Raw genomic sequence first — 26,116 nt, 5'->3', positions numbered from 1 at the left:
AAAGAGCATAGAATTTTTTCTTCCATTTAAAAGTGAATTTGAACACAATTATCCAATAGATTACTTTTATTTCAGATTGTCTGTGAATCTTTGCTAAACTTTGTTTTTTGATAAATCAATGAAGCTGTTGAATTTACCTTTTGTCAATCATTAAATTTTATTTGGGTTCTTACTTTTTGAATGCCATTTTAAAACCTTTTTTTTCATTTCCAGGAGAGACTTCAACGTCTATTTTGTTTGTCAAGCGACGAACCCTTTTTCATTTCGGATTATATTTTAAGGTAGAAAAATTGTTCAACATAGAGCAAAAATTTATTATTTCCAGCTATGTCATAAATTCCATTATTTCAATTAAATATCACTCATTAAATATATTAATGATTAGTGTTACCGTGAACCGGGGCAATTTTAAAAGAAAAATTGGAATCAAATACGAACGGTATGAAACCATACTGTGCTTGGTAGAGAAGTGTTCAAAGTACTTCAAAAAGAAGTTTCCAACGAATTCATAAAAGTTTTAATAGTTAGTTAACTATTGTTATGAAAATATTGATGAAAATAATTTTAGAATTAAAGATGATTTCACACTCAGAGCAGTTAAAATTAATCTCTAAATAACAAGTTTTAAGGGTTATTGAAACAGATCACAAAAATATCTGCAAATATTTTTGCATTTTCAGTCGAACAAGTTCTTAGTTCGTAAAAGTTCTTAATAAACATGAAAAATGTTGATAGATGCTACTAAATTGGTTTTGCTGGCAACAAAAATGTATATTTCATGAAAAAAAAACTATAACAACAGGATTTAGAGCTACTTTTTCTTCATTTAGCATCAAATTTCTATATATTTAACAAAAGTGGATGAACTTTGTCAAACAAACATCTTAATGATATCTTTAAAGTAAAACATTAATATATTTCTAACTTATAATCTATTCGACATATAATTTGCGCACTGAAATTTATAAACAAAAATGTTATAATCAAATTATTTTTTTTTTTAAATTAGATGAATTTTTAAAATTAGATGTATTTTCAAATCAAACTAAAATAGGACTGGAGCACATACATCTATGGCAAATTAAGGATCTGGTTCAATTTTCGTCACATTTGTCAAATCTCGAAACGAAACTAATAAGTTTGCAAGTCTTTTGCATGATCACATTTGATACACCTACTTATCACCTTGTTATTGTTGAAAAAACTTGTTGGAAGCGTTAATCAAGCTTTAAATTGTTGATGAGTCAACATTCGATTCCGTGTAAAAATATATTATTTTCATTAGTGTACCACATTGTTTCACAGTTTAGCTTTTTATATAAATGCATTGGACTTATGCCAAAGTTAAGACAGAATGCTTATCTAGTGAAAATTTAATCAAAAGTAGCAATAGTGTTTTTTATTTTCTTATTTTGAAGATGGAATGCGAATTCTGTGACCCTGAAATTTCTAAATACTCTTAATACTCTACTACCGACATATTGGCCGTCTTCGTGGATTACATATTCCTAAATTAGTGAGGTAACTAATATTCGAGATCATCGACATTTTTGATACTCAAAGGGCTTTATTTTCTCACGATATATATTTTTCTGGATGAGATTGAAAAATGAGACAATGAGATCGAGTTTTACACAACTAAAATTTAAAAATGCAATGTGACTCGAAAGTTCTTTCTCTAGATTGAAATATTTGATGAAATCATCATTTCACTTTCTTTCCAACGCGATCTGAACCAAACCCCAACATCTGCCTCCATTTCCCTTAAACTCAACCTGTCCGCGATCTAGCCCCACCTCCCCGCGCTGCCTTATTCCAAGCGCACAGTCATCGCGACTGACCTATGAGAGCTAGCAGAACAAGCCGCCATTTGCAATTTTTTTCTTCAATTCTCCTCTACTCTCGAGACGATCATCATCGCCTTCTTCGTCTTCCGGGAGCTAGTCTCGGTTGTTCTATTCTGAGTAGGCGCGCGCGCGCGATCATTGACCAACACACTAGCGAATAATTTCGCGAATTTGGTTGATGAAGAAGGGAGTGGAGAGAAATTCGCGCGTGAGAGAATTTGCCCGATCGAGAGGCACTCACGCTCGCGTGCGATGATTTTCTCGCGATGATCGTGATCGGATTTTAGGTGCGGAATTAGGCGACGAACGTTTGAGATTTTTTTTTTTTTGGGTTTTGAGATTTCTAGAAGGGTGTTTCAAATCGTTTGGAAAACCCTGTACTGGAAGGTTTCCAAGGGATGATGAGGGTGAGTTTGAGGAAGGCGGATGATGCACAGAATTACCGAAAAAAACGCTGAACCTCTAAAACGCTCAGAAACAACATCGGTGTGTGAGTCTGTGTGTATGTTTTCCTCGTCAGCATAGTTTCTGCTCTATGCTTTTATGCTTTCGCTGGCCTACTACGACGGCCCGGTTTTGGTGGTGTTAGTCACTGCGAAGCAGTGTGCGTGAGCGTCGTATACACACATCTAACGCTCTAAGCAGGCCGTTCTTCTTTGCGTTCGCTTCTTGTTCGGGCCGTGCGTACTCGCGCCATTCACATGGCCTACTCCGTGTCGGCCGGCTTGGTGGTGCGTGCGTGTTGGTGCGAGAGTGCTCAAGCGGAAAGAGCACAGCATAGCATAGCATTAAATTGCTTGCTGGGTTCGATGCTCCCCGCGCGCGTAAGAGAGCGAGCACGCACCAATACCAGCGCAAAGCGCTCTCTTGCTCTCTTGCTTTAGAACTTGTGTAGCAGCAGCGGCGAGCCAGGCAAAGACAAGCTCGCGATCCAAGGGTCTGAGCATAAGTTTTATGTGCGATGTAATTTAGTTGATACAGCAAACTCGAGCAAAAGACACGCAAGTGCGCCGTCGCTGCGTTGATTGCAGCAGGAACGTTGTACTGACACACCACCACACTGTATTTTACGTTTTAGTTTTTAAAGTATTTTTGCGAAAAAAAACAACACTAAAAGTAACGTTAACCCCCAACATCCCAACGTTTCGGCAACCTTCCAAAAGTGTAACGCGCGCGAGTGCCCAAATTGGCCACTCCACGCCCGAAATCCCGTGTGTTCCGGAAGTGTCAGAGCGGAAATAAGCGCGCGCGGAACGCACCAAGTGTGTCCCGACTGTGTGTGCCGGTCGGTATTGTGCGTGTCGTGACGTCCCCCAAACCCGCTGCTCTCTTCTTCACTCACTCACTCCGGGAGCGCGCGCGTTCGTGATTCGTCGACTTTCGTGACGCGTGAGTGAGCCGTGAGTGCACGACACCGATCCAAGAAGGCGGCGCGTAGTGTGCGTGAGACGTCCCAAGATCGATAGGCCTACTAGGAGCGCCGAGCTTTTCGGTCTATGAGCGTGTTTGAGACCAATACCAATACCCCCAGGCAAGGTGGCCCCGTCAGAGGATAAAGTACCCGCAAAAGTGTCCCACGTGTGAAGTCGGATGAGTCGTGAGAAACCGCTGCGAGGCAAGAGGAACGTGTGCGTGTGTAATCTGTGTGTCCTGTCGTCCGGGTAGAGAACTGCGCTTGCCAAGAGTCCTTCGAGAGATCCAAAGATCACCGCGACAAGAGTAGTTTGTAACACCCCCGACTCCCTTAAGGCTGCTACGACTAAGTTTGGCACCGCGGCCTACTGAGCAAAGTGTTTATTATAGTATTTATATAATAATTAAAAAATTCTTTTTAATTAGTTTGTAGTATCGTTCAAGTTTACACGCATAAACAAAACGAGCGAAAATAAATCAGAGTGTGAGTGATGAGCAACGAGTTCCAATCGCGGGTCACCATTTCCTGATACTGATAAGAAGAGCCAAACGAGAGTCATTGTTATGTGTATTGTTTGTTAATGAAAGGCAACGGAAAAGTATTCTGAATTCTAAACGACAACAAAAAAAATCATCCCGCGACTCGGAACAAACCCAGTGCAAAAAAAAAAGAGAAGGAAGAGCTGAGGTGGTCACAAACGCCCCCTCACACCTTATTCTACAAGCTCCCTTACCCCCTTTTTCGAGAAACCCCGGTGCATTCCCTCCCGAGGGAAGGAAAAGATAGTCAAAATTTCGGACCACGACGAGCACCACCTCCACCACCCGGACAGCCCGACCACGATGGCGGCCAACCTGGACCAGTTCGCCGACCTGGAGCTGTCCAAGGAGGACCGGGAGCAGATCTTCGATCCGCCGCTGGACGCCCCCAAGACACAGAACGGCGCAAGGTGAATATTTCTTCTTTGCAAATTTGTTTTTGTATTCCTCACAAGATTTTAGATTTATTTAATTTACTAAAAATTAAATGTATTTTTAGAAACTTTCTTTGGTTTTCAAAACTATTTTTTTATGAAAATATGGTAGTCGCTAATTAAACTCGGGCAAATTATCAACTATGATGATGATAGAATCAAAAATAAGCCAAGGTTGGAGTATTTTCCTATCGTAAACTTCAGTAAGAAATTTTAAATTTAGTACCTTGACTTTATTTAAGGATAGAGCTTTTGTAATAATTCATTCAACTGGTCTTGAATTTAAATTTCAAAAAAATAACTTCCACCAATTAAAAAAAAACAAGAACAATGTTCAAATAAGAAATCATGTCTCTAAATTTTAAACACGGTTATCGGTTTGTATAGCACACATATGGCTAGTGATTTTTCACGATATTCGTGAAATTTGTTAGGATAATTTCTTCTTTGTAATTTTTCAATTACCTAAATTTTTATTTTCAAACAAAAAAGAAGATTTGTTATACTTAATTGGTTGAGTTAGTTTTTGTTATATTTGAGCGTCAAGCACAGAAATTTGACCAAATTATTCACCTTTTGTTTATTTAATTAATTTAATTCTAATATTTGAGCGTCTAGAGCAATTTCTACCACAAAAATTCAACCAAATTAGGTACTCACCTAATTTTTATTTCATTACTAAATTTAAACTTGCAGTACATAAAATTTTATATTATGATGTTATGCAAAGAAATTTAAGTTTCATGTGTGATAGTTGTATCGAAAGTTGAGCATATAAATCAGTCTTCTCAAAACTGAATTCTCATTCAAATTAGATTACTTGACTAATTTTCACAATTCAGCTTATTTTATAAAACTTACATTTAACAAATATTCAGAATTTACTGAATATTTTTATATATAATCTTCAATGGAATAATATAATTTTTGCATTGAAGTGTTGAAATAACACATGTTGCATATTTTAAAAGTAATTCTAAAAGTTTGGATGATTTATTAATAGTATGCCGTGAAATTTTCCAGGGCTACAAATCTGGTCAAGAGGAGGGGAGGATATTGAATAATTAAAAATCTCTTGGATTTCAAATGCTTGAACTCAGTCTTAAGTTTCAAATTAAATGATTTCAAATTTAAATGCAATACAATATTTGCTGAATTTTTGTAATTTTTTCTCACAAATGTAATCAAAATTGGCGTAAAATGAAGAATCTGTCTAAATCTTGAACAGAATATGGTTATTCTGTTTTCTGACTAACTCTTTTAAAATCATCTCCAAATTTATCAGGAAATCTGGCAACCCTGACAGTGTTACTTTAGATGAAACCTTAGTAAAATCTTTTTTTAGTACCAAATCGTGAAAAAGTCACAACTCTTTGATATATATTTATTCGCTTCTTCACATGGGAAGGACTAAACAATAACTCGAAAAAAATACATTGAAAAAAGATCTCGTAGACCCACCTTCACGTACAGATGCGACTTAGAATCAAAAACTGAACAATTGCTCTTAAATAATCAAATACTCAATAGGCCCTTATTCAAGACGTAAATTAAATGTGAATTTTGAAAACCTTTCATCCTTGTACACAATTAAATTGAATTGAAAGAAACATAACTCAAACAGCGCAAATGTCACAATTCTTGATAGAATTATTACTGTCATAGTTGGAAAATTATATGAAATAAAATTAACTGTGATTTGTAAATTTTAAAGATCTGGCAACATTGTAATGGTCGAAGCCCATTTTAAAATTCTTACCAAAATGATGGAAATTTCGTTAGAAAGATCATTTGAATCAGCTATCCGAAAAAACCCATAAAATGTGAGGGAGATGACAACTATTTGATAGATTTTTATTTAGATTTTCCTAGCACATTTATGTAGAATATAAAAAAAAGGTTTTATCTTAACTATAAATTGACTTCGGATTCGTTATGACCTTAGAAAATCACAGATTTATGATTTTTGATCTACAAGAATTCTTTGAAACTTATTTTTCCAATTTAAAATAATTTGCCGACTTATCCGCTCGTTTGAATCCATAGTATGGTAGACTAAACTAACATTTCATAGGTCGCCGGTTCAAATCTCGCCAGAAATGCAGACTAAGATCTTTTTTATGCTGGTATGCTGTTTCAAGAAGTTCAAGAAATGTATTTTCCTAAGTAACACGCAGCTGAAAAGAAAGCAGAAACCACTTGACATTTATTGTGTGCCATTAGTGGTAAATCTGAGTAACTTTTTGTGTAAAATTTCTTAACGGGTTCAATAAATTCAATCTGCAACAAAAATTGACCGGTTCAGGATTTTTTTGTTTCATCGCCTCTTAAAAAAAAAATCTTTTATATCAACTTTATACCATTTTCACCTGATTCTTAGTTTATTTCAATTCCGGATTTCTTTGATTTATTCGAAGAGTATTTGTCAAAATACTGATGATCAAAATATAAATTTTGAGCTACTTTCAATGGTTTTGTTGCGATCCTTTCCTCCCAAAAACAGCAACCAACACCAAACTAGCGTTCCAAGCACCAAAAATTGTTCCTACCACAATCTTTCCGTTCCTAATGTGCTCTCCTTCTCACCATCTCACCATCAAACCATCCATCTCCTATGCTCACCACATGGACCTTTCTTGGGATGAAGTATTAGAGGTAGGTACACGGCAATCCAAAAGCAACCACCATTCGGAACGTTGGTGATTTTCCGTTCCGAATGGATTTCGCTGTGAGTGTTTGTATTGCCGGCCGGTGAGTCAATGAGGAGTGAGGCGTGAGCGGTGGGACCGGGAGGATGCAAACGGGGGAAATATAATCAAAACACCTAATTTTTCGGTATTTTTTTGGCGTTTGGGTTGTTGTACTCTCTCGTGGTTGTACACGGGAGTTTTTTTTTGTCTTTCCGGCTTCTTTTTCTTTTTTGCTTAGATTTGAGATTGTTGGTCGCGCTCACTTTGGTTTGTTCTTTTACTTTTGTTTTATTATTTTTTTCTTTCCTCTTGGCATGTTTCGGCAGTTTTTGAGTTTTGTGTATTATGAAATATCGCTCTTTGCAAATGAGAATGAATCGCTGGGGCTGCAGAAATTCATAAACAGGGTTATCGAATTTCAGTGTTATTAACCCGAATTGTTCAGTTCTACGTTTCCTTTTGGGGGAGGAGATACAGGTTGCATAACTAGGTAGGCCGTGGGGAATCCTTCAGTTGGGATAAAACAGGAAGGGTCTTCTAGGTTGGCACCCACTCTAATGTAATTCCAGTAGGCTGGTGCTCCCGTTGAGAATCGCTTATCTAGACAAATTTGGGGCAATTCACAACACTGCAACTTTGCTTAGCCTACTTTAATTCAAGTCTGGTGCGACTTCTCAAGAAACGCCACCAAAATCCAGCCAGACCGGGTGACCTTGGTCGATTTCGCGCTAAAACCCACCTTTTCCACCACTTTTAACAACTGCATCAGAAGAAGAACCTGCCCGAATGAGAGATGTTGATGCAGTAGATCTTTCGATTCCTCAGATGCTGCAAACTGGTGCAGCAGACAGAAATGAAGGATGCACCTTTTCTTAGGACGGTTTCGGGAGTAGTCGTCGCACACCATTTGGAGTCTGGCCGAGCAACGGTATTTGTGGTACCTTTTCTCAACATGAGAAAAGTTACGAAATGGTTTAAAAATATAAATCAACATCAACAATTTATATCCTGTTTGATAAACCATACAAATTGTATTATTTTGTAGATTGTACTAAATTAAACACTACACCCAACTAGAAAAAGCACTGAATAATCTAAAACTGAGTGTTCTTGTGTTATTTTTTGTATGAATTCAGAAAACAAATTTCTCAGTCCGAGCATAGAACAATAATTCCCATGATTTGGCGCCAAAAGCGCAAGTTGCAGCGAAATGTTTGCCTTCTTTCCCATATAAATTCCAGCTTCCTTGTAAACATCCACTCCATTTGATTCATGATCATCCCACACGTCCCCCCCAAAATACAGAGGAGATCCGTTCCGCTTCTGCCGCGCGATGCTAAAGAGGCCCCGAGGCCGCCCCAAAATAAAAGCCTAACCTTCATCAAGCAATTCGGTGGTCCCGACAGAGGAGCTGGTAGGAAGGAGCGGGGGATGAACCCAAAATCGTTTCACATTTCGGTCCACTTATGGACCGAGGATAGATGCAGTTGTGCAGAGTCCGGAAGAGTGAGAGGACAAGGACAAGGGGGATAAGGGAGGACAGGCGCAAAATTTCTTGGAAGGACACAGAAACCTCCGAGAGAGAGAGAAACGCCGAATGGAAGAAGTTGAAGATTTTGGGTCCAAACGTTTGTGTAGAGAAGAGCGCGCGGAGATTAGAAGAAGGAAGATGCAACCGAAACATCAAGAGTGGTAAACAAGGTTCTCACAAGAGATGGCCCTGGAAGGCGCGAGAGCGTCGATCCACGTAGCAGGTTGAGGACCTTTCTTGAATTTGAAAAGCTAAGATCATAAATAACTAATATTTTGTTCCTGAGTTAATACTTACTTTAACTTAAAAATACCGATTGAAGCTCAATCTAAAACAAAGTTAAAATAGTTTTTCTTCAAAACAAGGTTTTTTTTAATTTTCATAATCAAAAAGATCATACATAATCCCACAGTTTTGGAACAGATATGAGTTCATCAAGTTTTTGAAAATCATAAATCATCATGAGAGCTAAATAGAACGTGATTTTGTGCAGCTCATAATGCCTAACATTTTGACCTTCACAGATCCCCAAAATTCGATTTCAATCCTGAGATATTCAATAAAAACCAAAAAAAACTCCGTGCATTGTTGACACTTTTCATACAAAAGATGTTTCAATCTTGTCGTGCTACCTGAATTTTTTGGTAAGTGCGACAACTGGCCAAAGGGATTTTAGGTCAGAACGCGTTTGACACACGTACATCCCCGACAACAGTAAACATTTGTAATTATAACGCGAGACTCCGGCATCCAAGTTCAACCAATCTTCGGGACAATTCACATAATGAACAGCCAAACAAAATGTGTTTGTTATTGTTTACATTGCGTGCTCTATTTTTTTGTTTATTCATGGGTTTTATATTATTGAATCGCGTTCTTCTCGGAACGTCAAAAAGCGACGTGTGACAATATAGCACGACAGCGTCGAAATGTAAACAAACTTGGATTTGGTTCATAATTACAAAAGCTGAAATCGATTATTTTTTTAGGGAGAATTTAACTTTGCCAGTTTGTTTAACACTGTGTTATGGAGTTTATTAAATTAAGATTTATACAGTCCAGACTTGATTATCCGAAGGCCTCGGAATAATTTCACTTCGTATAATCGAAACTTCGGATAATCGAATCAAAAAATGTTTTCGCTGTTTTATTTTTTATTGTCGAGTTTAAGTATGGCCCCTAAACTACGCTAAAGTGATTTAATTTTGTTTAATCCAAGATGGCGGCCAATATGGCGGTGAAGAAATATTGAATAAATGCATTTAAATATTTAATAAGCAGTCAACTATTCAAATTTTACTAAAATAGGGTCGCAGAACTCGAATTTGATGTTTAAAACAAGAAAAAGAAAAAAAAACTTTTTTTTCCGTGATTTCATTATCCGAACCATTTCATTATACAAACCTTCGGATAATCGAACTTCGGATAATCGAAACTTCGGATAATCGAGGCTTCGGATAATCGAGTCTGGACTGTATAGTAATCTAGCACATCAACCATGTAATACCATGTAATTCATGAAGGCCGGTACTCTCGTTGAGATCTACCATGATCTACCATGTTCTATTACCTCGTAGTTTAATCAGGTCAACATTTTTTTTTTCATTTTTCAAAACTGTTTGATATTTGTTCCAAGTTAACCCTACTTAGTCCCTCAAAAAAGAGCCTTGAATTCCGTACTGTATAACCCCAAAAAACAATATCTACCTCAAAAAAACAAACGAAGGGCGCACTGAAAGTGAAACGAAGACCCTGCCGCTGGTGAAGGCCAACAAAAATGCAAGTTTGGCAAAGTGCATCCGTTGCATCGCGCCCGCGCTTAGACCCAGTTAAGGGGAAGAATTGCATCCGGCCGCGCTCGTTTTTTTTTTTTTTAATTTTATTTTCGGGGGTTCCTGCGCGCCAGACGGACTCGGACAGGACTCGGGACAGCAGCCGGTACATGGCAGGCACATTTTTGGGAGCTCTCACACTATCTCCGTCTCTGTCTAGCGCGAGTTTTTCAAGGCTTTCGCGCGCGCGCGCTCCGGAATATGGCGAGGTCGTCCAGAAGAGTCAAAGTCGCGTCAGACAAACAGGAAATGAACAGGTGATAAATGTGTGCGCGAAACCCGTGTCGGCGAGGGATGTTCTTGAGGGAGGGAGGGTGGGGATCAGGTGCATTTGAAGGGAGATTGGAGAGAATTGGACAAGAGGTTATCCTCTTGAGTAGATTTTAGGAGATGTTCTATGGAATATGTATTAAGATTCAGTACTAATTTAACTTGAATTTATGACTAAGTGATGAATGCTGATATTTATAAGGACTTTGACTTCAGCTCTGCCAAATGATCAGACTCTGAATCAAACTCCAACATCAGCTTCCATTCTTATTTGATGATCAACCAAATCCAACTTCAATGTCTGATGATTGGCAACTCCACCAACTCCACTGATTTCGACCTCAACTCCAACATCAACTTACCATTCTAACTCGGTGAAAAACGCGGATCCAAATCAACCCCGTCTACGAGTTCAACAACCACGACCGTACACAGATGTTGAACTCTGACTTCGAAATCTAAGCATTTCGTATGGTATCACCAATGTACTCCGCCAAGATACGTCGTGACTCCAGCTCTCCAAAAAGATCCGTCTACACCGACTTCAGCAATTCCCGTAAATCCACCCAACGACACCCAGCTAACTGTCAATTCCCGACTGTAATCAGACCCTAACCTGGAATCGGACTCCCTCTGGTTCCAGGGCCGAGGCCAATCCCTGGAATTGCATAACCCGTAAGACACGCGCGTAGCTCGAATCCGCTGAACGTGAAGAATTCATTCACAGAAGTGAGACTCGCCCTGCACGTGCAGTCACCGGAGCCCATGGGAATGTGCTTAGTAGGCGTTGCGTCCGAACCTAACTGTGGTGCACGTGGTGCACCAGGTTGCCCCGTGACTTGTTCACAGGGTTTGCAAGCAAATCGGCCTACTTTGTGTGCGTGTGGCGTTCTCGGGAGGAAATTGGAGATTCGCCCCAAGGTCTTCTGCGATGGGAAACTCTGTCGCTGCGACAAGCGGCCAATACCTTCAAATGGTGCAAATATGTGTGCGCGCGCTCGCGACGAGGTCCTAATTCACCGATACAAGCAAAAATTTCGCTGCCAAAGGGTCAAACAAGGATTTTTTCGGCAGAGGGTTTGCTGTGCCGAAATCACAGGTCTCCGTGCCCGCGAGGAAGGTAGTAGTGGTGATCACAGCGGGCAACACGTTGAGCAAGGTGATCTTTTGTCCTGCTTTTTTGGCAGTTCGCTGCGCTCAAGTGCGAAAGGGACAGCGCGCTTTTCACTTCAAATGTCAATCAAGCTTCATGATTTAGATTTTTTTTTTCTTGCCTGTTGTACAAGGGGCCTACTTGGACCGCTTCCCTTCGAGAAGCAAACTTGTTGGCAATCTTCTGGTTTTGTACTTTTTCGGCTATTTGGGAAGCTCTGAAGAAAGGGAACCGCCAAAATTTGTTGAGCGGTCCTCCGACCTCGGGTTCCTCCGGTTCCCCACCCTGCTCGCCCACGGGCTCCTGAGAGCGCACAGAGGTTCGGGGCCATTCGGCACCAAATTTCACGAGATTTCTTCCTCCAACACCCAAAAATCCATTTGACCCCACGTTCCCCTTTCGGTTTAGGTGAAGATCTCGCTCGCGAAGGGAGTTTTGTGAAATTCTATAGTTTATCTAACCTATATCAATTTCGGCAAAAATAACATCTCCAGACGAGACCATGGGTTCCTCGGTCGTGTCCCCATTTCGAGGAACCTGAACGCGCCGTCGTTGACGAGGGGAATCTTGAGCGGCGTTTTTCACGCGTGAATTTCGAGTTTTTTTTTTTCGTTGGTCGACGAAGCGCCACGGATCAGCAATCAGCGATTGCCCCTGCTGTATGACGACTGTCCATCGTGGAAAGCTTGCTCCGGCGGGGCAAAGAACTTTTCACTTGAAAGATTTTCCTGGCCCCGCTGTGGTGAATTGTGCGGTTTTGTGGAATTAATTTGCTGATAAACGCCAGGTTTTGTAGAGAAGTTGAGAGAGAATTCGAGGACTTGACAGAGTCAAAGCCGGAACAGAATGGCATTGGAATGGGGGTTATGAGATGTGTAAGGTTAACTGCAACTTTATTGCAACTTTAATGTAATTTGTACAGCGATGGAAGAAGTTGAGCACTCACTGAGAGGGGCACTCGAAAGAGATCAGATCTATTTTCTCTATGGAGCGAAATATCGTAAGATGATGCTCAGGGAATGAATTTCATAAATTTTGGGTTAAGTTCATCTATAGTCCATACTCGATTATCCGGAGTTCGATTATCCACAGCTCTCTACAAAATCATGGGATGGTCGAATAACGAAAAATGTTTTTCTTAATTGTGATTTTCTTATTTTTGAAGTGAAATTCAATCAAATGATATGATGATTTCAATAACATTCATAAAAAAAATCTTATTTGAATCAATAAACCGTGTTTTTCAAATATTTCACTGAATATTAAACTTCAGAGTAATTCTCGAGAATTTCACCTTTTTTATTCCAATTTTTCCGTCTATGCATTCCTTTTGTCAAAAGAAGCAATTTTTTTGAATTTCTTACTTTTAACATCAAATTCGAGTTCTGCGTCCCTAAAGTCAAATTTAAATATTTGTATGCTTTTTAAATAAAAAAAAATGCAACTTTTCAATATTTTATCACCGCCATTTTGGCCGCTAGGTTGGAATTAAAAATTCTAAATCATTTTAGAGTAGGTTATGATATACTTATGCTCGACCATCAACAATAAGACAATGAAAAAAAAAAATCCGTGATTCGATTATCCGAAGTGAAATTTTTCCGAGGCCTTCGGATAATCGAGTTTTCCATTCAAGGACTTTTAAATCGATTCGATGATTTGGTGGAATTTTTCGAAAATTGTTAACATTTTTTGCATTTCAAAAAAACGTAGGATAAGCACCCCTGAAGATTTTTTTTTTACTTTGTTGATCGGACTTGATCTGCTGGATGTTGTGATAAAGCCTCTTAAAATTTAAATTTTGCGAGAAAAAGAGTTTTTCTCAGTGTAATCAAATCAACTCTCTTTGTTAACTAGCGATACATCGGAAATTGTTGGTTCGATGTTAAATGTAAAGTGTGAAACTTTTGCTAAATATTCTGTTCTTTTCATTAAAAATTATTTGGTTTTTTTTAACAAGAATATTTTTTTGAAAGGGCTAAAAACATTTATTTGAAACTTTGAGAAACATTTTAAAATTTTTAAACAGAGCTGAGATAAATTGATCACTATAAACCAAATCAGATACAAATTAAACTTTATCATAATTTCGCTGCCGGCTACCGGATATTGTATTGGGTACACACGCATATAAATTTGTTTGTAAAATTTTAAAATTTTCTTGACAATATAATGAAATGATGAGCAAATTTTTATGTTTTATTTTTGTTAATGCGAAATATTTTTTTTTGAAAGTTTGCATCTTCCACTGGTTTTTACATCAAAACGATGAACTATTTTTTTAAGTCAAAATAGATTTCATCAAACTCTTTAAAAATCATGAAATGTTTGATAATCGATCTCATTACAACAATATTTATCATTTCCTGATAATTTTTGATTGGTTAGAGAAGCTTAATAAGAACTGAATTTTCCACCAAAATTTCCATAACTATCGGAGACTGAGAGATATTTATTTTTTGGGGGCGTTCAGCTGCCCTTACCCCAGGTTCAAGTTCACCAAGCCCAACTGTTTATGATTTAATGGACGCGAGTCATTCGGACAGTACGGTTCATTTTTCGGCCTGTTGCTGAGCTGCCTGGAAGATGAACGTGCTGCCAGAAGCAGAAACGGTTGGCTTATACCTGCCCGAGAGCCGAAAGTCTATCAGAAATTATTGGAGTGGAAGATTGGAAGCTCAGGTTCAATTACCTCTTGCCCACTCTCGGGTTTCTCGGCGGCAGAGAGGGTACTTTGTGCTGCTGCCTGGATTGGCCTGGGGGCCATACGGGATGAACCGTTACTTTGGGTTTACTTGCTGGGCTGGGACCGAGAGGTCTGTTGTGCGATGGTCAGCTATGGTTAGCTGAGTTAGAAGTTGACAAGGTTGACTGTTGAGGTCGGAGACCTTGAGCACCCCTGCATGAAGAACCGTTCAACCACGTGTCTAACAAGGAAGTGAGAACGATGCTTGTTAATCCCAAATATCTTCCCAAAAGTGACAATCTCTGCACCAATGAAGATTTATCTCACCTCTTTCCCCCAGAGGTAAGATTCCGCGGGGCGCACGTTCCCAGCCTCCGGCAAGAACCACCACCTGGTACGGCAGAGTGCCCTCGGTGGTGGTCGAAGGAAGACGAAGAACGTGCACAGCAGACCAGAACGAACGGTGTAATTACCTTGTGTACGTCGTCGTCGTCCTTCGCGTACTCCTCACTCGCGCGCGCGTATCGTTTATTGTTATTGATTTTCCCCCGCGCGCGCACAACTTCCTCTTTCGACAGGGCACACAATATCCACAAGGCCTTGGCCAGGTCTTTGACGAGCAGCAGCACTTGAAGAAGACGCCACCAGCGAAAAAGTGCGCTCAACGAAGACGGCGAAGGAAGCGGGTATTGATCGATTATGGGCAATAGCCAGGACTTCCACGTCGGAGTCGTCAAAAGCGAAAAAAAAGGGAAAATGCACCCCGGGAAAAGCGAAAAGAATTAGAAAAGCGAAGTCGAAGGAAACAACTGCCGGCGACGACGGTGGTGAACAGCTGCGTTGTGTCTGCCGTTGAAGACACCACTGCGGCGTTGGACGGAAGTTGAGTTGAGGTTTGGGGGTGCTGGGGTAGGTGGTAGTGTGTACCCGAAAAATGTGCGAGGATCGAACCATTTGACGATGCTCCGAACTCCGGACAGATGGTCGGATCGGCGCGGAGTCGTCGTCGTCGATCGGCGGGAATAGATTAGATTATGTGGCGGTACTTGGGTATGTCGGGTGATGCCAGTCGGTATGGAAATTTTGGGGAAATTTCAATACCTGCGCTTTTTCAGCCTTTTCAACAGTCGAAAGTGTTCAAGATATTATCATTATGGTCCAGACTTCATAAATCGAAGCCTTGATTATCTCAAGTTTTGATTATCCCAAGTTCGATTATCCGAAGGTGTTTTTAAAGAAATTTGTTATCCAAAGTGGCAATGGAAATCATGGAAAAAAGGTATATTTACTCTTTTTATATCAATCGAGTTCTGCAAAACCATTTCAGTCACATTTGAGCGGTTTATTGCCTGTTTCATAAACAAATGCATTTTCTCAATATTTCATTACATTGGAGGCCATCTTCAACAGAACTTAATTTTTTTTAAATAAATTTTTGGGTTCAATTTTGAGCTCTGCGACTTAAAATAAGACAACTTTTTTTTTCGTTTGATTATCGGTAGATTAAATTATCCGAAAGTGTTTTTTTTTTTTTGAGAATATATTTTTTTATTTAACATAAATTGTACAGGACAAACTCTTTTTGGAGGGAGTTCTCTACAGGAGAGGATTTGTTCTGATTAATTATCGAAATTTCGTGAAATTTAGTTTTTTTTATTTCAGTTTTGAGATTAAACAGGAATTTGTACTACTAAATAGACTTGTTTGCTTCAATAACTCAATGTCTTCGATTTTGACCCAAAATTACACAAAAATCCAATTTACATCTTCTGTTAACTTAGATATGTTCGTTTTTGTTTTCTGTCTGGGATACTTTTTTTTAAATCCAGTTTTCGAGCTTTTTTGTAAAATACCAAACGCTAAATTATCTTTAGAAAAATATTTACAAAAATGTTGGATCTAGTAAGTTAATTTGAGCATTTCTTTCTACAATTCTCGAAACAAAATCTAAATTTTTGAACGTTCAAAATCTATGCTTATAAAAAATGGTGAACGTTTTACTTGAGTGATTGATAATCGTTTTCGCACGATTTTCAAAACTATTTTTTTCAGAAGGGCTTTTCTTCAAGGATTATTCTTAGACTCAAGAAACCTTAAAAAATCGAAAATGCCTAAAAGTAACTTTTTCTTAAAAATTGTAAAGTACTTTCCGATTGCAAAGTCAAATTTGCTTTAAAAAATAATTTCCATTTAATTTTTTGTCCAGATTATGATTATTTTTTTTAAATCCTCCTCCATATAAAACTATAACATTATAAAACATTCCGAACAAATCACATTGTATAGAACAGTTTTCTGAATACATAATTTTTTTCAATATAAGCAGAGATATGCTCTATTTCGTAAAATAAAAATTGACTTTCTCCAAAATTTCTGGCTTAAATCCCGATGAACACTGCCTACTAAGATATTTTTAATGATGAAAATATTTTGTTGAAACATAAAAATAATATAAAATTTTGCCAAAATTTATGGAATTTTTTATTTGAATCATAAAAAAACGCCTGAGTTTGAATGGGAATTAAATTCAGAAATTTTCGAGAATGTCATTTTTTATTTTACAAAATCGAAAATATCCAAAATTGTTAATTTTTATGGAAATTTTATTTTAAAAAATTATTCTTAAAACTTTTATATATAGCTACATAGCTTTTAAATGAAATACTCTAAGTTTAGCAGTGTTTTATTCTCGAATTTGTATCCGGACAAGCTGTTGCTGTATTTTTATGACAAATTGTACAAAGAATAGATTTTTATTTGGTCGTATCCAAAAAAAGTAAAAAATCTGGTAAATTTGGTTGGGAAACTTTTTATAATAAGTCAAATCCCGCCTCATAAGCGGAAGGTTCTGGGTTCGATTCCCGACCGGTCTCCTTGAAATTTGTCGACTATAATTGAACTTTGAATATGAACAAAAAACGCTTGGAATCAGGTGGGATTCGAACTCACACCTTTGGATTGGAAGTCGGATGCTCTAGCCATTCAGCCACCGAGGGGTTGACACCCCTTGAGTGAATTAATCCGTAGTGGTGAAATAATGTCACAAGGTCGTTTACTATATCATACAACAATCCCTTCCCCAACGATTCCCCTACACACCACACACCAATATAATCTATAAATAGCTCGAACCGGTTGGTACGGTATGTCCCCGGCTTCTTCTTCTTCCCCTGATGATTCTATGAAATGTGGGTTCCGTTCATAGAATCTGTCTCATGCGGTTAATGCAACGCAGTAGGCCGGGCCGCTTTAATGAGTGTAATAAACTTCGGGGGTTCTCGAAAGTACTGCAATCATTAATAATGACAAGAAAGAACTTGAGGCGTAATCTACCCGGATGCTTTCTTCGGACTGGCTGCGCTTGTGTTCGATTAGATTAGATTAGAAACTTTTTATCATAAGTCAAAAATGTGATTTAGTGCCTCTTGAGGCATATTCAATAGAAATTTAATGGGTATGAACATGAACCCATTGGTTTTCATTGACTTTTCTGAAGAAAAATCCTAAAAATCGAGAAAAATACTTTTTTTGCTTCAAACCCCCCACGAATTATTTCGACGAACCCTGCAAAATGTCGGGTAAGAGCCCTTCTTTCATTTTACCAACCGTGGAGCGTTCTTTTATTACGTAACGCAGTTGGGGGGTGGGGGTCGAAGACCTTGTGAGATTCCATACATTTTTTTTTTTTAATTTATGCGGACATTTTATTATGAGAAAGGGGGGGGGGAGAGGGTAAAAAAATCCAAATTTTTGAGTTACGTAGTAAAAGAACGCTCCCTTAAACCAAATTTTATAGTCAGTACCTTAAAACGTTTTCGTTTCGTTTATTTTTTTTTTATTTTGGGAATTCAACTTTTAGTATGGGTGATGAATAGAGAGAATGCGTAACGTGATTTTCGAATGATCCCACTTTGTTTACATCTACTGTTCAAGCGCAAGCATGACTTTTTTCTTACTGGTAAAAGAGCTGTTTTATAATCAGTAGTATGTGTTTTATTTTGTCTAGTTTTTGTAATTTTTTGCTGGCAAATTGTGTGTTTTTGAGAGTTTCGATCGGTTTGAAGATGTTTTTCTTTTTTACGAATGACGAAGCGAGAGTGTCATTCTGTGATGTCGTGGATAAATTAACTGATTGATTTTGGAATCCGGCAACACTTCCAGGTCCTGCGAAAAAACTTCGCTAAATCTAGCGAAGCTGATCCGACAAACAGAGAAGATTTTTACTAAACCAGTAGGTTTTCAAACGGAATCATACAATAAAGACAGCATCTGGATGGATACAACCGCATCGGCTCCATATACAACTTTCATTCATAATTATTTTAAAAAAATACGATATAGCCTTCCAATTTCTTAAGATTTCTTGACTTCAACTCCAGGTCCTCAAAAGCCACACATTTTTCATTTCAAATTATGATCGATAACAATAATCTCTACTTTTGTTGAACAGTAAATTGAATCCACTTTGACAGTTCAAAATTGAGGCCGTTTTGCGAACCACTATTCAGCACCCAGCTTTTAGTCATAAATAGTTAAACAATAAAATGGAAAAAACAGTGTACCTAGTTTTTAAGAAAAGGCCTAATCATAACCTACAACTTTGTCGAACACACCAAATCGATCAGAAAATCCCTTCTCAAGATACAGAATTTCATACATTTACATGGCCATTTTGTATGACCAGCCCCCTAAAATTATTAGAGACTTGTATGGAAAAACTAATGATCCCAAATGATTTCTTTTGAAATAGGAATGTTTACAACTTTTCTTCCAAAATCATCCACAATTGAATAATGTTTAAATGCATTGGAAGAAGAACTCTTATTTTTTTAGATTTTTAAAGGCTTGGCGTTTCGACTTTTCCTAAGGTATTTAATTAAAAATGATATGATTTGGGAGGCAACTTTGGACGTGTTTATAAATTTGGTGCTTAGGTCCTTTTGCAAAACACTACAATCTGATAATCTATTTAAAAAGTTCTGTCATAAGGGAAGACAAATGTGTGGATCTTCCCAGGTTCAATACTTGACCAGTTTAAAAAAGGGTGATGAAATGAAGGTTTTAAATCCACTTTCGGAATATTTGTTATTAGAAATGTATGTATTCCCCTACATTAAAAAAGAGCATAAACCACTTACTAATAACACCTATTTGTTCTCTATTTCCTTCCAGGTAAGCAATCGTACTACAATGTTGCAATTCCCCGCAAAATGCAGTTTCCCTCCATCAACTCGCGTGTTAGCCATACAAAAAAACTCCCAAATAACCTGACAAAAATTTGGGCACATTTGTCAAAAACCACTCCTGTACACGGAAGCGTTGTGCATGGTCCGGGTCCTGCCGGGGGTCAGCCTCCGTGTGTGTGCGACAAAATTCATTGCCATGCAGTTTTGCTGCTGACGAAGATGCGGACGACAACGAGCCCAACGAGGATGATTGATCTGCTTCTCGTGCCTCGCGCAAATTCTTCCCCTCGTAGAAGGGGTCCTTTTTTGCCATCCGGGCGTCATAATCCTTTCGAAGGAAGCAGCAATCCTTTTCGCTGTGTGTTGAGGTTTGCGACTACAATGTTGCTCGAAGAAGAATCCTAACGAGGCAAATGAGATTTTTTTCTTCTTCTTCTTTTTCTCGAATATTACGAAATTGCCTAAATGAAAGGAAGCTGGGAGTGGGAAAAAGAGGGGGGGTTAGCGAGGGGAGTGAGTTTAGAAGAACCACGAGGAAACCAACACCATTGAAATATATGTTGTTGGTTTGGAACAATTATTATGCCGGCATGATGTGAAGAACGAAGAGAAGAAAAAAAAGGAATTAGAAGGAAAAACACGAGGAAAAGCAAGCAAAAGTGCGGTCGTAATTGAAGAAAACTGATTTGGTTGGGTTGGGGGGTCTTTACAAATTTGGCGTACGTGTTCGAGGAGATTGTTGGATGTAGGACAAGTATGCTTTGATTCCATGATTTTGGGTGGTAAAATGCGGGAGCGGATTTATGAGATTTCCATCTGGTCAAAGTTTGATTTGTTGACTTTTATTGATTGAAGCAGCTCTAAAGACGCAACTTTGGAAGCAGCCGATTGGCATGGTAACCAACCAATTTATAGTATTTGTAATTTGGCAACGAATATCTAGAATAAAAATATTTCTTGATATAATTTACGAAATGGGCTTTCTCACCGTATCTGATTCCTAAATTTTCAAATTTTATTTTGTCTTTCACTTAACAGATAATATTTGCACTTGTCAAAATATTGACATCTTTTGAGAAAAATTTTCGTAGAACTGTCAATTTTTGTAGTTTTTTTTTTCACTTTGCAGTATATAAATCTTGCACCAAAAACCTATAAATTTTCGGAAATTTTAGTTCTAAAAATATGTTTTCACCTCTTTTCTGGTATATTTTAACTTTTTTCATAATTTGAGGTACAGTACGGACTCGTTTATGCGAAAAAAAAATCGTAGTTTAGCACAAATTCGACTCCAAATATGCTCTATAAGAATTGTAAATATTAAATTCAAGATGGCGGCCAAAATGGCGTAATGAAATATTGAAAAAATATTTTTTTAATGTAACATACATCAACCAATCAAATTTGTCTGAAATAGGGTCGCAGAACTCGAACATGATGTTGAAAGTGAGAAAATAAAAAACTGGTATCATGTTTTGCCCACGGTTCAATTTTCCGAAGTTCCTAAGAAACCTTCGGATAATCGAAACTTCGTATAATTAGGGTTGGACTGTAATATAACATCATAAACGAGGTAATATTCTACTATCATATTTACACCATCCGGTTTAACATTGTTTACTACTGTGTTACGTGATCATCAATGTTATTTTTTTCGTTTTTATTTATTCCATTAAATTGTTCTAATAACTTTTGCAGAGATACAAACTCTGAATTTAGAGCAAACAATTCGAGAGAGGTTTGAAATATAAAGTTTAAAGCGACAAGTTGAAAATTTGAAAATGTAAATTTAGTTATTTTCAATGTAGTTTTACCTAAATAAATGTGTAAATAGTTGATCTATATAGAAAATGTTCAAAATTTAGACAGTTTTTGATGTAAAATTACACACTTTTTGAGAAGATAAGACGGCGAGTTGAACATTTTAAAATGTAAATTTAGCTATTTTAATGTAATTTTACCTAAACAACTGTGTAAAAAGTTGATCTACATAGAAAAAGATAAAAATATTCGACAGTTTCTGATGTAAAATTACATACTTTTTGAAAAGATCTGAAAGTGAGGATAATATCTTCAACGTGGTAATTTTTTTATTATTTCTTTGTTATTTCATATTGTTACACGTCAATGTTGGTAAAAATACATAATATAGAGGTACATTTAAAACTCCAACCTTGTTTACATATGATTATTTTTTTCACTATGTTGTTAAATAATAGTATCTCAGCGGAGTTTTATTGATTTTTCTTGTCAAAATATATTCAAAAAAACTAAATCGAAGCTACGTGTTACGTATTTCAAATGTTAAAGATACACACGTAGATTTTTTTACCGAATTCAATAATTTTTACTGATTTTTGAGCTGCTGAGCAGTTCGATAAACTGAAAATTATCAAATTTGGTAAAATTCTACCGAAATTCGTTAATAAAATTCATTATTGTTCATCTCACAACCGATTTTCGAAATTCTTACATATTTATTACCTTTAAGATTTTTTTTGATTATATCTCTATTCCAACATCCTAAAATTGTGTTTCGAAGGTCATTTGTTACATACACACTCAGATTTTTTATCGAATTCGGTAAATTTTACCAATTTTTCAACTGCTGAACAATTCGGTAAACTGAAAATTACCGTATTCGGTAAAAACTTACCAAAATTCGGTAATGCAGTTCATTATTACCTTCATTGTACGTACAGCCGAAATTCGGTAAAATTTTGTTCATGTTGACGGATGGTTTTATCTTTATCGAACCTACAACTACCGAATTCGGTAAAAAAAATCTAAGTGTGTATCCAGCTGTGGTAAGGTAGACCATATCTTAGCTTAGGATAGTTACTGTACAAAAGTAATGCAAATTCAATGGAATGAAATGAAAAAAGTTAGGAACATAATCTTAAATAATTTATGATGATTTTGCTAATTTTTGAGAATTTGTTTTAGTTTTGATCAATGGTTTTGTAAAAAAAAAACCTCAAAAATTGATGATAAATTGCATACTAAAAAAACGAGAAATAAGTAAAAAACACTTAAAAGTTTTTTGAAAATATGGAAACTCATACTTAGTAAAAAAATACAACCATTATTGAGAAAACTTATTGAATAGAAAAATAATTATAATCATTTGATGTAAAACAATGTACCTGAAATCCTGTAATATTTTTGCATGGCATTGAAATCTCCACCATTTTCCTGAGCCTGCCATCAAGCCCCCTCATCATAGGTCAAAAATTCCATTCCTCAAGCCTAGCAAAAAAAAAGAAGAGAGTGCAACACCAGTTGCACTTCTACACTGCCCTAGCCACTCCCCATCACAGTGCTTCTCTAGCCCTTCCAGAACGACGGTAAACCCTGCAAAACTTTTGCAATCATACAAAAAAACCGCGGCACCTTCCCTGCCAAAATGCGTCGGCGCGCCGTCCAAATGCAACAATTGAATGCAAGGGGGCCAGAAGTGCATCGACGGTAAGCAAATGAAAATGCAAGCAAGTTGTCGAGAGAGAGAGAGAGCGAAAAAAAATTGTTTACATTTTATCACTGCAATTTCCATACTCATAAATAATGCGCCCTTTTGTGAGTGTATTTTGCGGTGTTTTTATGTGCGAATGCAATTTTGCGCATCGTTGTGTGAACATTTTTCGTGCGAGAGAGAATTTGAAAAGGGAAGGGGTAAAAGCTCTCTTCCCCTTTTTTGTGTGTTTTATGTGTTTTTAACTTGCATTTGTATGTGCAACGTGCATTTTGCGCTCTCCTCTCTTTAAATTTCTCATAGCCTTTTTCGAATTTAAAATTCACTTGCACACCACCTTCTCGCAAACACCACCGCAAACTGCAAGCTGTTGCACATTTCAAACTCAAATTTGTGTTAGTAAGGTGTTGCATTGGTGTTTTCGGTGCACTTCTGGAAATTCCACAACTCTCAGTTTCTCTCACTTTCACACAACGCGATCTGTCCCCCCGTCAGTATGCAAAATAAACACATCGAAAAATGCACGTGGATTGCAGTTGTAAAATCCCGCGCCCGCACACGTGAGTCAGCACACAGGCCCACCACGTGACCCTCTTCTGGATCCTTGACTTGACCAACTTTTCGCTTCGGGCGAAGTCAATGAAGCCGACCAGCATAAAAAAACAACTGCATGCGGACGGAACCATTCAATTAGGGAAACCCCTGAAAGAGACCACTAATTATGACCATCAATAAATCAGACCTACAATATAAGGCCCCTTGCTCCGAAAATGAAAACACAACAATCAAGCCCTTGGCGGGAGAGAAAACGATGACGGTGACCACGAGGAAGGTGATTTATTCACCTGATGAGAGTTTCAACGCTTTTTCAGTTAATTTTAAGTCCAAATTCCAAGACTAGCGTCCAATGTTTCAATCTTTTTTGGTTATGTCAGGATGTTATTTATTTTCAAAACAAATAAAAAATATTTAAGATTTTTTTAAGAATTTAAACCAAACTTAGATCCAATGATTGAATTGAATGGAAACCTAACAGAATATTGACATAATCCAGACTCGACTATCCGAAGTTCGCAATTTTAAATTTCGGATAATCAAATTATTCAAATAAAATTCAAGGTTTAAATTTTTTGTAATGTCGAATTCGATTTGTGTTAAATATAAACTAAATTTCAAGCCTGATTTTTTTTTATTTCGAAGCAAAAGGTTTCACAAAAGGCTTTATGCTTCATTACAGTTATGCTAATCATCAAAAATTTGAAAAATATCAATGAATTCATAAAAATATATTTTTTCCAAAACTTTTACAACTTTTATCGATCAGTGGCCCCAAAATACAAAATTTGTTAAAATATTTAAAACAAAATTTTTGTTGAAAATCCATAAATAAACACTATAGGGGAACTATACCCTTTCTCAGCCTATTTCTATTATCGGCCTATCAGCACTTTGATCATGAATTACAGCTTTTTAAAAGTGTTTTTGACTGTTCCAGAGTAATAAGTAGCTCAAACAAAAGTGAGCAAGCAACTATCCATTGTTGATACATCTGAAAATGTTGATTTAATAGCAGAAAACGGCAAAAGTGATGAGAATTGGTCGAACGGCTTAGAGTGATTAAAATGGGCATATTTCCCCTACATTCTATTCTGAATAGTTTATAATCGATTTTAAATATATTGCTAAGAAAAATGAAATTTAAGTAATTTTTGTGCATCCTTATTTTTGGGGGAATTGTAAAGGGGACAAAAACAAAACAATGCAATGGCCGAATTGAAACATGAAAAGTGTCGTATTTTTAATCACTTATTTTTTACATTGAATTCGAGTTCGAGGCTGATCGCTAAATGAAAATTCACAATTCTTCATCACCGTTATGTTGGCCGTCATCTTTTACTAATAAATACTAATAAGTACATATTCCGAGATGATTTCGAATACAAATATTTTTTAGGTAATATTAGTGCTCTACAACCCAAAGTAAGACAGTAAAAATAAGTAATTTTTGCGATTTGATTATTTCAAAATTTTATTAAGGGCCCATAAATCATGTGGAAATTCCAGAAGATTTTTTTGAGAACTAATAGACTATAATGGAGTCTGAATTGTATGTTATTTCAAGAACAAATATTTTTGTTTTTTGCTGTTTCAAATTTTATTGTTATAGTGTCACTTAAAGTTTCAGTGCGTCGACACAAAAAAGAAGTGTTAATAGGGGAAATTCTCGTATGTTTGGCAGGTTAAGCCCTCGCTTCTAACTCCATCCAATTAGCTGATTTTCACTATTCAAACAACTAATTTTGCAAAACTTTTGATAGAAACTTGCTTGCTCACTTCTTATTGAGATATTTATCACTCGAGTTCAGTTGAAAACGCTGTTAATTAGCTTTAATTGAATGTCAAAGTTCTGACCTGCCAACATTAGAGGCACGCTGGAATTAGATGCTGTTCCCCTATGTTGAATATTTATTATTCCAATAGAACTGCCCCTGATCGCATAAATGTCCCATATGCATTTTCATCGATTTCGAGTTATAGATGCAGTTTTGTTCAAAATTGTGTTCTCTTTCAAAAGAGCCTATAACATCCAGTACTTTGTTGTAGAAATCAGGAGGAAATCCAGTTTTTTCGCGAAAACTTAACACGTAGCCTTATGTATGGGACAAACTTCAAATGCGTTTTTCTCAGCTTGCTGTTTTTGCATATGGGACATTTATGCGAGCATGGGCAGAGAACTTCTCTAAAATGATTTGAAATTTTAAGATCCAAGATGGCGGCCAAAATGGTGAGAAAATATTGAAAAAAATGTATTTGGTAATTTAATAGGCAATCAACTATTTAAATTTGACAATGCATAATTTTGTCGCAGAAAACAAATTTGAAGTAAGAAAATAATTTTTAAAAAAGTTTATGAATTTTGAATAATCGAGGCTTCGGTGAATCAAGCTGGACTATTATATAAGAAATCAGCCATTATTTCAAAATTTTGTTGCGAATATCTTAATTGAGAGCATAAAAATTGCTTTGTTGGCAGTTACAAGACAAATCATATTTGTCTGGAT

The 26,116-nt window shown here is 37.0% G+C and overlaps 1 protein-coding gene across 3 annotated transcripts in view; it reads left to right on the top strand.

The window, feature by feature from the left end:
* The window catches only part of LOC120415163 (insulin-like growth factor 2 mRNA-binding protein 1), a 118,444-nt gene that overhangs the window by 53,223 nt on the left and 39,105 nt on the right, over positions 1-26,116 (top strand). Inside the window, exon 1 of one of the 3 annotated variants that reach the window (XM_052707168.1) lies at positions 3,697-4,210. The exons of 1 other annotated variant lie outside the window; for it this stretch is intronic. In XM_052707168.1, coding sequence (XP_052563128.1) covers positions 4,104-4,210 — 107 coding nt within the window. In that variant the 5' untranslated portion in view covers positions 3,697-4,103. Of the gene's footprint in view, positions 1-3,696; positions 4,211-26,116 lie in introns of those variants that run through there. One more of the 3 variants, XM_039576598.2, reaches the window with a different exon arrangement.

This window comes from Culex pipiens, chromosome 2, assembly GCF_016801865.2.
Source record: "Culex pipiens pallens isolate TS chromosome 2, TS_CPP_V2, whole genome shotgun sequence".
In the NCBI taxonomy this organism is placed as follows: domain Eukaryota; kingdom Metazoa; phylum Arthropoda; class Insecta; order Diptera; family Culicidae; genus Culex; species Culex pipiens.
The sequence above is the reverse complement of the archived record's forward strand: the minus strand, read 5'-3'. Positions and strand labels throughout refer to the sequence as shown.